We start from the raw sequence: 12,386 nt of genomic DNA on the forward strand, positions 1-12,386 counted from the left end.
AAGTATTTAATTCAACTTATAGGTCACTGATTCGATCTAATGTTTGCATCAAGGTAGTATATCTACAAAACACCCCTTTTGGGTGCGTCAACAGGATATTCATGCACTGAGCTGCCCTCTTTTTTTGGCCGTCTCCAACTAGACATTCTATAGCTATAAATGAAATTACTCCAGCAAACTAATTTACTGGTTTACAAGAGGAGTTTTACATCTGTATACTGGCGGTTAAAAATTATTGCACTATCAAATCACCTAAATGATACATGTAAAGATAGGTTGCGGACAACATGTTAAAATATACTCAATAGTATAGTCATTTTTCTTTATTGTGGGAGGTTGTTGGGGGGGGGGGGGGGGGGCGTGACACATTATAAATGACACACAATAACAGATAAAGAGAAATCAATTGGGAACCAGCAAATATAATATCTATGTGGCTAATCTAAAATTACTTTTGCTATTTATGAGGCAATTTCACCAAATTCTCAAATTACAGTGACAAGCCAAGTTGAGTTGTGACCAAAGAAACATGAAATTTAGTTTATATAAAATCACGGTGAATTTTCTTGTAATAGCATACGAAGTTGACAGTGACTCTGAGAATGGAGGTAGAATCTAGCGCTAGTTATTTAGTCCCCAGTCATAAAGTTGGTACACCACCTTCAATTGACTGTTGGCGAGCAACTCTAGCAAAGCTTGAGATACCGATGATTCCAAGTAATTTGCAGCATGTTTCAATACTTCAACTTCATTCTTTCCAAAATCAACACTAAACCTGAAAATTAACAAAAAAGAATTAGCATTTCTTAGTAAGTATGGAGTTCTTGTAACTTTATGTTATGAGTTAAATCATCAGCTATCCACTAGACCTGAGGTTCCGCGTGATTAGATGAATGAATTAACAACTTACCATCTCAAGATTTTACTAACGTATGCAACTTTGGTACTAAGATCAACAATAAGTCCTCCAAATCTTAAGAAGTCACGGGCAGCCTCAACCAACTCTTTATCTATGTTTCCAGGTGAATAGCATCGAAGAGCGGGCCCAGATCGCGTACCATTAACCAGAGCAAAATGAATAAGTGGCTCCGAATAAGGAAGAACTACCTGATAGCCAGAGGAGGGTTGTGGGAGGATTAGACAGATAATGTACCAAGAGACATTACATAATATTAATGATAGATTTCCAAATACAACCACTAATTACTGCAACTCCAATTCGATAACCAGATTGTGCAGTCAACATTTTGCACCAGAAGTCATGGAATCAAAAACTTGTACTATTATATATCAAGTCAAATTTATAACCAGTCCACTGCTACGGATGCTTCATGGAAAACCCACAAGAACAGAAACAACAACTGGTACTGATGCAAGATTACTCTTAAGCAACAATATGTGCAGACAGCTCTCTCAATATGAAGATTGACGACCGGCATTAGTTACACTATATTACTCAAAAAAGGGAATGGCTAGAAGTGGCAGCAGAAAAAGTTCTATTCTTTCTCCGTCCCAGAAAAGTTGAAAATTTATTACTCCAGTGTTTCAACAAGAACAAAATGCTGGTCACGAAAAGTACCTCATCTACTAGAAACTTAACCAAAGAAAACCACAAGTTATGATAGCTTTGCCTATCTTCAAGATCACATATTTTTGTTGTTCCTCCAGTTGTGGACCTTGCCATTTGTGCTAGCTACAATTTAGCTTGTACTTAGATGGGGATAGTCCTGTTGAAGTTACTGCAGTAAACATAGAAGTTCTAGTTTGCCGAATTTTCATTTGGATCTTGCTTGCCTATTTTGGTTCATTTGGATCCCGCTTGCCCATTCTAGGATACACAATATACTGCAGGATGTTACACTTTAGCCAATGTAGGACTAGATAAAATGTCATTTAAATCTAAATTCAGTCAAAGAAGAATCAAATGACATCTAACTATCTGAGTCACACAGTAATCATACCCAACCAGGTTAAAGAAACAAATGGAGACTTAATCAGAGCTAGCTCTTCAGGTGCGCAACTATTTAGTGGTGCTGGTGCAAAATCTAAAGTTAATATGTTGTCGCTTCGAGAGCAGACCAACAGACTGATGTAAAATACAAACTCCTGCAAATAAAGCAGACAATAGGCTTATATTTTTGTCATCTGGACCACATCTGGATATGATCAAATGGGATATCTGAAAGTAAAGAAGAGTAAATTACTACCCAAACAAATGTCTGGTTCCCCAATTCTACATATGCCGGAATCCAAGATATAGCTGTGGCCAAGTAAACACAGTCTTACCTTAAGACGCTTGTCTTTAACTCCAAACGGCTTGATTAGATTGTATGGTGGTCTCTGATTGCTCCTTAAGATTCCATTCTGGATAGCTGATAGTGAATATGTGCACCCACCAATTACATATTTGAACTCTCCAAACAATTTTCTCCTCTCCATTGGTCCAGATGGATGTCCCCAAACCAATATTGCGTGAATGGCCATCATGTTGTAGAGATTAACAAAAAAGGAAAGCTTCTCCTCCCTGGGCATGTCTTTCAAGTTCACTCTTTGAAGCTCCTCAGTTATTCTCAAGTACCTAGAAGAACAACATTCAGTCAATAACAAGAAATACAAGTTCCACAAGCATGTGTACCCAAGTATGAACACACATGGACTAGCGTCCTGTCAGCTTATGGAACCCGAGAAACCAACCTTGCAAATTCCTCGCTGCCATGGATACTTCTATAATCAACATGCCTTCCATCTTCTGATGCATAAGCTTCAAAGATTGCATGAGACAAAAATCTCAATCTAGATGAAATTTCTATAATGGGTTTGGGCTTCACTTCTGTTAAACCCCTCGGTATGTTCTGACACTGAGATACAACAGGATCATCATCAAGGAAACGATACAAATGGTTGCCGTCTTCAAACACATTTTCACTGGGAAAACAAGGAACAGACACACATATCAGACTGATTAGGCACTGAGACACAGCAGCCAAAAACACATACATGACGTAGAGATAGATGAAAAGAAAAAACAGATACTTACTCAAGTACATGTTGGAGGAAAAGATTGCTTGCGAGCTTCCTACCAAATTCAACAGCCTAAAGGACAAAATCAATAGGATAAAGTGTTATGATCCAGAGCACAAAAGATGTTTCCAAAAGCGAAAAGTGCATATAAGCAACATCGCGCATGAGGTTTTTAAGCAAGAAGCAAAGCACAAGCTTCTTTAAAGTGAACGTACTATTTACCAAAAATACACATAGTACCTAACAAAATATGCATTTTAGACTTATAACATCAAATTGCAATTGAAGAACTAAGTCCAACATCTAATATCAATGATGACAATGTTAATCTAAAGGCTCAATAAATTACACTATATGTAATTTCTACAAGGCCATATAAAGAAAAATTCAACCACAAAATTGATTTTTCAAATTTCCGAAAAACAATCATGAAAATTATTGCTGCACTCAATATGGTATTTAATCAATTTAGTAATTATGAATCTGTAATAAGAAAGTAGAAGAGGAAAGCAAAAGAGAAGTCCAAGATCAAAAGTAGAAAAAGAAGAGAACCCCAAACTAGAATAAGAAGAAAGAAGTATTCACTGTCAGAAGAAGGAAAAAGAAGAGAGATAGAAGTAGATCAAAGGAATAGAGAAATTGAATTAGTAGAAAGAGAGGCATTACAAATTCGAGAAGAAGAAGAAGAAGAAGAAGAAGACAATGGTGATATAGAGAATGCTGAAACTCACGCGGAGACTAGAGAGAAGAGTCTCAAAGAGTCGATGTTTTCATACGTTTTCTCTCTTTCCTTTCATATTTTCAGGTCATACTCGAAGAGCCAATGTTTTGCACCTCATTATCTGAACATACACTTGCTTCGCCCATGAAGGGATAACTCTTCGTGTAGCATCTCTCTATTGCTTGAACTGACGGAGATGACTTGTAATAACACAGAACACAGATACAGTGCGGACAACTTAGATACATCAAACCAATATATTTTAATTTTCTGTCCAATAATTTCTAGTTCCATATCTTCTAAAGATTAAGTGTGGACTAATTAGATGGATTTCTCCATCTTTGTGATTCTGTTTTCTTCGTTTACCAATTGGCACCAATGCATAAATATTTACTGTGGAATCCACAATAAAATTTTAGAGGGAATCTAAACATGAGCCATGGTACCAAACAGTGACCATTGGCACTCAGTTCACTCCTCATCTAAATTTCTTTCATTATTCTTTTCATTAGTAAGTTTCTTTCATATTTTAATTTCAACCGTAAAATCTCCACTATTTTATCAGAAAAATGTGAATATTGATACTCTCGGTCCACATATATATTTGGAGTAAACATGACGAAAGGAGACTTTCAGGTTTAAAAGAGAAAATAATCACATCAAAAATGTGTGTGCGTGTGTGTGTAAAATTAATGTGCATTTTTGCAAGGATTAACACACTAGATACATCAAACCAATGTATTTTAATTTTCTGTCCAATAATTGGGATCATGGAAGGAAAAATGTTCTATATATAACGATAACAAAATACAATTCCAAGAAAACTATTTTTCCTTACAAGTAGAAACAAGTATGTAACATTAAGACACAAGAGAAGCATTGAGTTTTGGTCAGGAAAGAAATACTTGAATAGAATACATGAATAATCCTAAAGGAGTAATATCTACATAATTATTGAATATTAACCTGGTGACATCAGACAGAAGATAATAGTTACAGAGACAACAACACATGGAATATTAAGCATGATTTTCAGCATCAAAGCAAAGCCAAAGCATAATTATTTTCTCTTTCAGGTTTAAAAGAGAAATTAATGACATCGACTATGTGTGTGTGTGTAAAATTATTGTGCATTTTTGCAAGGATTAACACACTAGATACATCAAACCAATATATTTTAATTTTCTGTCCAATTATTGGGGTCATGGAAGGAACAATGTTCTATATATAAAGATAATAAAAAACAATTCCAAGAACAGTTGATAGATGAAAACTATTTCTTTACACGTAGAAATAAACATGCAATATTAAGACACGAGAAAAGAATTGAGTTTTGGACAGGAAAAAAAATACTTGAATACAATACATGAATTTACAGGAGTAATAACTACATTATTATTGAGTATTAACCTGGTGATTAAGCATGAAGAAAAGATTAATTGTTAAGGAGACAACAACACATGGAATATTAAGCATGGTTTTAAGCATCAAAGCAAAGCCAGAGTAGATATGGATTAACAGCCATAATCCACATGTTGCGAAACTTTGCCACGGTAACCATATGCTGAGGTCAATAAGCTTGTTTAGAAGATCCCTAGGTTTAATTAGTTTGTTCTCAAAGAGTCTTAAGCTTTAAAATAATCAAATCATAGAGTACCACATCTATAGAATATTACTAGCATCCGACAGTAATAGAAACAAATATTTTGAACCTTTTTATGATCGCTTATTATTTTGACCCAGTTAGAATAAGCTAATTTTTTATGCAATTTGAAAACTGACCTCTTCTCTTTCCAAGTACTGATCTTCTGACAGGAAATCCACAGCTTCTGATCCCAGGAAACAGTTGGTGAATCTGCGCAGCTTATAAAACCGGTCTTTTAAAACAATAGACTGTTTCATTTTTTTAACAATAACAGCTAGCTCATCGATAGACCCACTACTAGACAAATCATCTTCACCAGAAAGAGGTGGTAGAGGAGCTTCAAATGATGGAGCTTCATCAACTACATATTCAATCTTCTCCGAGAGCTTTCCAGACTCATCCAAGCTCTTTAGATCACTCCATCCACCAATTAGAACTTCATTAAAGAATACTCGAGGAACATCAGAATCACCAGCAATTTTCTCCAGTTCCATCTTTCTACTAGGATACACATCAATGTTCACTTCAACATATCCGAGTCTTTTCCAGTGTAGAAAACGCCTTACCTTTCTACTTTCCTGGCATCCCAACCTTGTATACAATATAATCCTTCCCTTCATGGCTATTGGTAAAACTGCTTCTGCTGAGACCTCCTTCTCCTCGGTTCTATTTCCGGTATCATCACGTAAAATCCCAATTAAGCTGAGGGGATTCCACCCAGGCCATTCTGCAGTTTTCTGAGACACAGCTTGCGTTTCACGTTCTTGTGATGCAACAGCATTCTTCTTATCTTCTTCAGCAGTAACATCTTGCCCATCATCACTTTTACCAGAAAGGCGACGTAGAACAGTACTCACTGCAACTGTACTCTTCGATCTAACAAAGTTTGTAAGAGCCACTGCCTTATCAGGCCAAACAGATCCCTGTGCCTCTGAGTCACGATGTACAGGACGGGCTGACAAACTCCTATTAACAACCATCAAAGGTTCTTCTGTTCCATCAAATACGGGTTCTGCTTCCTCCTCATAAACAACTTCTTCAAGACTCTTCTTAGTTTCGCGGAGACTTTTTAAGTCCACTTTCACACAATCAACCTTCTTTTCACTGTTCAACGATTTTACTTCCCCTGGGGAGATAACTTGATCTAAGTCGGATTTATCAATCTCATTTTTATTAGCAAGTGAAGAGCTTGACGTGTTTTCACCTAAAGAATTCTCCTTTTCCAGTTCATTATTTGTATCAACCTGACTCTTCACAGCATTACTGGAATGTAAAATAGAATTATCTGCAGATATTTTCTTTTCCTGTTCATCTATTCGATCATTCACCGTATTTTCCTCCTGCGGTTCAGTAACTTTATTTTTTACAGATTCATTGCTAAGGATGGGTTTGTTTGCTTCCTTTTCAGTAGCAGTATCATTGACTGCAGCCTCTGTAATAGCATCTTCTTTTTCCATGACGCGAGTCTACTATCATGGAAATGCTTAACGCCCAGAATAAATTCCTAAATTTGGCAGGTACCAATAACTAACCAAATCAACAAGAAAAAATATATATAAGTTCCAAGAAATCTATGAATAAAGCAAGAGGCATCTCTCACATGAGAGCAACGCGTTTAATCAAACATCTACAGTCTGTTCTACTTCACGAATCATAACACAACTATATGAGACTTGTAATTTCCTTCACTGAACATCGCAACATATTAATCTCAGTAAGAAAAATCCTTAGCATGATTATCCACATAATGTTTTTTCCTCCACTAATAGAGTTAATGATCAAAAATACACCTCAACTATCACTTCATCGTGAATTTCACACCCCAACTATCAGTTGTTCCCTTTTCCGACCTGAAAATCCTAAACCCTATCAGGTAGGAAATACATAAATGGTAATAGTTCAACTGGGGTGTGAAACTCGCGAAAAAACATAGTTGAGCTGTGTTTTTGACCGTTATCTGTGACTAATATTAAAGTTTAACAGTTTTCAAGTACACTGCACTAGACATTTCTACACAATCCCATCAATAAAAAAAAAAAAAAAAAAAAGCTAATATAAATCCTCTAGCATAAAGAATTAATCAAAAACCTCTCAATAAAAAACCCAAATAACTGAAATAAGACGATCACCTATCCATAGTAAAAATTAATAAGGACCAAAAAAGCTAATTTTTATAAAAATCAGGGATTCAAATAAACTCAATTTAATTCAAAAAAGGGTTTAATCAAAAACACATGCAGTTAATAGAAATAACGTAAGAAGAAAAAATAAAAGATAGGAAAAGAACTTACAGATCTGAGAAGCGATAAAATTGGGAATACAAAGAAAGATGGACAAATTTAAAGGGGGTGAAAATTAGGGGGTAATAAATGAGAAATGTAAGAAAATTTAAGGACTTTGAATAGAAACCGTCGTCGTTAATTAGTAGTCCGAACGGAGACTTTGACGAGCAAGAAGCGGGAACTTGTTTTTATTGATGATTTACAATGAATATTTTTGCACATTAAGACCTTCTTTTTCTTCTTAATTGTGTTTTAAGAGGTGGAAAATTCTTTCTTTTCTTTTCGAGATCCTTTGACCAAGTTACTGCGCTGCATAGAGCTCACTTGAGGAACTGCATATCAAGAATTTTTCGCATTCGGAATTTAAATCTGAAACTTCTAATTAAGTGAGGAGCAACTTCATCCGTTGCACCACATTATTTGGTGGTCACTTGAAGGCTTTTGTTTACTTCCATTCTTGAGCAAATTTTGTATCAAAACAAAACTTATCTTTTTATTATGTGATCCTCTTAGATTAGATGGACTAATTTATGAGGCCAATGTTGCATTTCATTTACTCCTATTTTACGTTGATTAAATTTGTAAAATGAATTGACCTCTTAAGTTGTCTTTAAAATAAACTAATCCTGAGAAAAAGATTATGTGAAGTTGATTATTTGTCATATTTGCTACCTTTCATAATGATACAACTATTTAGTAATTTTCTCCACCAAACTTATTATTTCTAAGAAATAAACTTATGATTTTTTTACAATAGGATTGAACTGTTATCTCTCATAGTCCATAAAAATTCACTGATCGCTAAGACATACCATTGGGTGTGGAATTGAAACTAGAATATCAATTGTTATGTACATTTTACTTGAAAAACATTCAAATTATTATTTTAACATTTCATTTAAAATTCAAATTTCGAAGTTTAGTTTATAAAGACTCATGACCAACCAGTTGGTAGCGTACTAGGGTTCATTTGGTCATAAATATGAGTACTAGTGTTACTATTTGGTAAACACAAAATTTTAGTTTTCGTTCTATGTATTGATTCTCTTAAAGAAAAAAGAAAAGTACTTACCAATAGAATAGGTCCTCGTTGTATTAGGTTAACATTCATAGATGGGATGGTTTAAAATTGAGTCAATTGACTAACATTGTATGTGTGGCTTACATGTCAACAAGCCAACAGTGTAGTGGCTATATAAATTTTAAATAACGACAAGGTCAATCTCTCAGTCTTGGGTTGAAACCTAAAGTCTTTAGTCACGGAAAGATATGACAACTTAGAAAATTAAGCATTCAGAAGTAGGTTACCTAAAGCTATTAGTTTTATTTTTTTAAGAAGTGGGAGGGATAGCCATCATCGAAAAGATGAGCAAATGAGAACTCTTGCCTTAAACAATATGAATTGAAGAAAATGATCTTTTCAGATCTTTTATGTATTTTTTTTCCAGATCACTTATGTATAAAAAAAAAATGAAGATCTCTTATAAAAAAGTCGTAAAATTAAAAAAAAAAAATTATAATGGGCTAAAAATGAAAGAGTTACACGGTCAATTTAATCTTAGATAATTTTCACATATTATCATTGATTACTCTTTTACTTTTACTTGATCACAAAACTTAGAAGTAAGGTGGGAAGAAGCTAGGAGTCCAAAAAGTTAATTAGTATCACATGATTAGACGAGGGAGAAACCTTTTTTTCTTCTTATTAGAACATTACCGAAAGCTTTGGCCAGTGAGGAAAATGAAAATCTATAGGTTCACAAAATCTTAATTTACATCTTCCACAGTACTGGTCCAGTGATAAGAAAGTAGGATGTGATATGTGAGTTAAGTTTACGTTACAACAACAAAAATGCATACCCAACGTAATTCCACTAGTGGAGTCTGTGGAGGATGTGATTTAGATATACATTACAAGTTCTCAATTTGTATAACAGACAAAAGTAAACTTAAATGGAGAAAAATAGAAAGTTAATTAGGTTCATATTCGTTTTAAATGGTTTGTCTAATTGGCCTTCAGGAATCGTGGTTTCCAAACTAATCCAATTAGTTCTGGGATTTTGATTTTGGAAATCAATCAAAATAAGTGTTTGCACAATATTTTCTTTCACTGAAATCATGACGAATTACATATTTTCAATACAATAAGTCACTTAATTATGATAAATTAATTATAAGTACTATAATTTGGCCTAAACATTCAGTGCGAATTAATTTTTAATATTTTTACATGTTGGTGGAGTACGATGTTGAAAAGTGCATAAGCAAAATTGAAAATATTACGGTAGTTTAACGAAACTGTATACTTAGGAGCAGTTTGGACATGATTTGAAACTATCAGATGAAACCATGATTTGAAATCCTGTTTGGACATGCAATTTGAATTTCTTAAGTTGTATTTTTTTTTTCTTATGGACATAAAAAACCCACAAGTTGTGAAAACTATCAAAATATTTTCAATTCTTATACAATCTTACCAAATGAGCAAGTCATAGTTCATAACAAAATTAATACACTACTAGAAGGCCTTTCTAAAAAATACAACATCAATAGATTAAACTTTAGTTCAATAAAAAAGAAAATTTGACATGAATAGTAATGTAAGTACTCTTTAATATAATCCTCTCATATGGTAGACGTAAATAAAAAGGTTGCTAAATGGTTGGTGGAGTAATCGTTAAAAATATCTACCAACTTATGAGTTTTTTTTTTAGAGATAAGGGTCAAAAACACACCCTAACTATCACTTTTTTTTAGTATCATACCTAAACTATCATAAGGTTGAGAAAACTACCTAAACTATTGCTATCTAGTTTGCAAAACACACATGAATTAAATGTGTGAACTCACTCTCTAAAAGACAAGTGAAGCTGAAATTTTCTCAAAAAAATTGTCCACATGGCATAAGTAATGCTATGGTGGCACCTATATGGAAATTAAAAAATAATATTTTTTATTAATAAAACTATATATTTTTTTTTAAAAAAAATTGCATTATTTTTTTTAAAAAAAATCAGCATTTAAAAAAAAATCTGGATTTAAAAAAAAATCTGGATTTAAAAAATAATAATTTTTGTAAGAAAAAGAATAAAAAAAATAGAAAATTAGAAAAAAAATGATTTAAAAAATGGAAAAGTTGTTTTTTTTTTTTTGTAAAAAATGTGAAAACTAAATAATCAATTCTCTTTTTTGAAAAAAAAATAACTTTCCCATTTTTTAAACTATTTTTTTTATTTTCTATAATTTTTGATATTTTTTTTACAAAAATTATTATTTTTTAGTTTGTTTTTTTAAAACAAATAGTGTTTTTTAATTTCCATGTAGGTGCCATTATGACATTATTTATCCACGTGGACAACACTTGGCAACATTTTTATATAAAAGAGTGTGTAGATCACATGCCATTCAAGAATAATTTGAGGTGTGTTTTGCAAACTAGATAATGATAGTTTAGGTAGTTTTCTCAATCATGAGATGAAATGCATGTTCAAATGCTGATTTCATCTCATAATTTCAAACTATAGTTTCAAATCGAATGTACAAACAACTACTAAATTTTGAACACACATGTAATATTAAAAACAAGCTACACGTTAAAACCAACTTGATAGTATAAAAAATTACGGTGACAATGCATATAATTTGAACATAAAATACGAGTTATCAAACTATAGGAGTACTTGTATTGCTCAATTTGATCAGTTCTTTTTCCAACTTCATTGTTTCTGATCAAAGCATCAAGATGACCAAGGAAAGTGAAAAATTTACCGAATGTATACAATAGCTGTTATGGTGTTTCATACTCTCCTATTCTCCTCCTCCATTAATTCATAATTTGCAAATGATACGACACACTTTAGTTTTTCTTAAAAAAGAAAAACAATGCTTAAATTAAGTCGAAAATAGTAAACCGAAAAGTGGTGGATAGACGTATTAAGGGTAATACATCTAGGGGGAAATCATAAAATATATAATTATACAAATTACAAAATAAAATAAAAAGGAGTATCATATGCTGCTTATGCTAGGCACGAAGTATTTCAAATTAAATTAGTTTTGAATTAATGCACTCATTTATTAACCTGAAGGTTCTCTGTTTCCTACTGCTTCACCGACAGCTGAATTATCTATTTTTTGTTCTGAGAATTAGACGAAATTTCTTTCTAATGTCATCACGACCTAACATTGGAGCCGTGACTAGCGCTAAGTAAAATTAAGGGCGACTTTTCATTTTTGACCCATCGTCCAAAATTAATTACAGGCGCTAGCCGAAATATGCAAAACATGTACACTGATTTTGTATAATATATGTATATTTATACTTAATATGCAAAATTTATACATTTGCTGGCTATTTTATAAATTACATCACCGAAATGTATTCGACTGTAATTACCTCTAAAATTAGGCCCATTTAGCAAGCCCACTTATTTTCACACTGAATTCCGAGTGGATAACTCAACCGTAGACGTTTTAATTGAAGACGAGTATGTACCTACACAATATATTGCATTTATAGGTAACGTGACATAAAAGTAAGCATATACTATGTTCTACAACGTTATCAGAAACGCTTTGCATCGCAATAACGGTAAAGTTTAGTTTTCAAAGTCAAAATAAATATTAGACCATCAATATGGTCACGTCATAATTGTTTAGTCAAGTTCTAGTGCACGATGCAAATAGTTCTTCTCTTCTTACCGGCGGAAGTTTCAAT

At 33.1% G+C, this 12,386-nt stretch overlaps 1 protein-coding gene across 3 annotated transcripts; it reads right to left on the reverse strand.

Annotated features, from left to right (window-relative positions):
• Nucleotides 1-438: 438 nt before the first annotated feature.
• LOC132627449 (uncharacterized) lies at nucleotides 439-7,992 on the reverse strand. Of its 3 annotated transcripts, none has more exons than XM_060342799.1 (7): nucleotides 7,679-7,967; nucleotides 5,525-6,914; nucleotides 3,038-3,093; nucleotides 2,695-2,925; nucleotides 2,287-2,578; nucleotides 911-1,107; nucleotides 439-775 (listed from the first exon to the last, which is right to left on the reverse strand). In XM_060342799.1, exons 2-7 carry the CDS (start codon nucleotides 6,842-6,844, stop codon nucleotides 622-624), a joined length of 2,250 nt encoding a protein of 749 aa, XP_060198782.1. In that variant the 5' UTR covers nucleotides 6,845-6,914; nucleotides 7,679-7,967; the 3' UTR covers nucleotides 439-621. The 3 variants fall into 3 exon arrangements, with proteins under 3 accessions (XP_060198782.1, XP_060198784.1, XP_060198783.1); XM_060342801.1 differs by lacking the exons at nucleotides 439-775; nucleotides 911-1,107 and adding exons at nucleotides 1,119-1,845; nucleotides 1,962-2,106 and having other exon boundaries at nucleotides 7,679-7,992; XM_060342800.1 differs by lacking the exons at nucleotides 439-775; nucleotides 911-1,107 and adding an exon at nucleotides 1,862-2,106 and having other exon boundaries at nucleotides 7,679-7,992.
• Between the last annotated feature and the right edge of the window lie 4,394 nt (nucleotides 7,993-12,386).

The sequence above is a fragment of the Lycium barbarum genome, chromosome 2 (genome assembly GCF_019175385.1).
Source record: "Lycium barbarum isolate Lr01 chromosome 2, ASM1917538v2, whole genome shotgun sequence".
NCBI classification, from domain to species: Eukaryota; Viridiplantae; Streptophyta; class Magnoliopsida; order Solanales; family Solanaceae; genus Lycium; species Lycium barbarum.

Bases quoted from the DNA above. Each gene is read 5' to 3' on its own strand.
- LOC132627449 (XM_060342799.1), bottom strand. From the start codon at position 6,844: ATGGAAAAAGAAGATGCTATTACAGAGGCTGCAGTCAATGATACTGCT. The intron at 2,579-2,694 runs GTTGGTTTCTCG...TTGTTCTTCTAG, and splicing joins GGCAGCGAGGAATTTGCAAG to GTACTTGAGAATAACTGAGG. The intron at 776-910 runs GTAAGTTGTTAA...GTTAATTTTCAG, and splicing joins GTTAGTAAAATCTTGAGATG to GTTTAGTGTTGATTTTGGAA.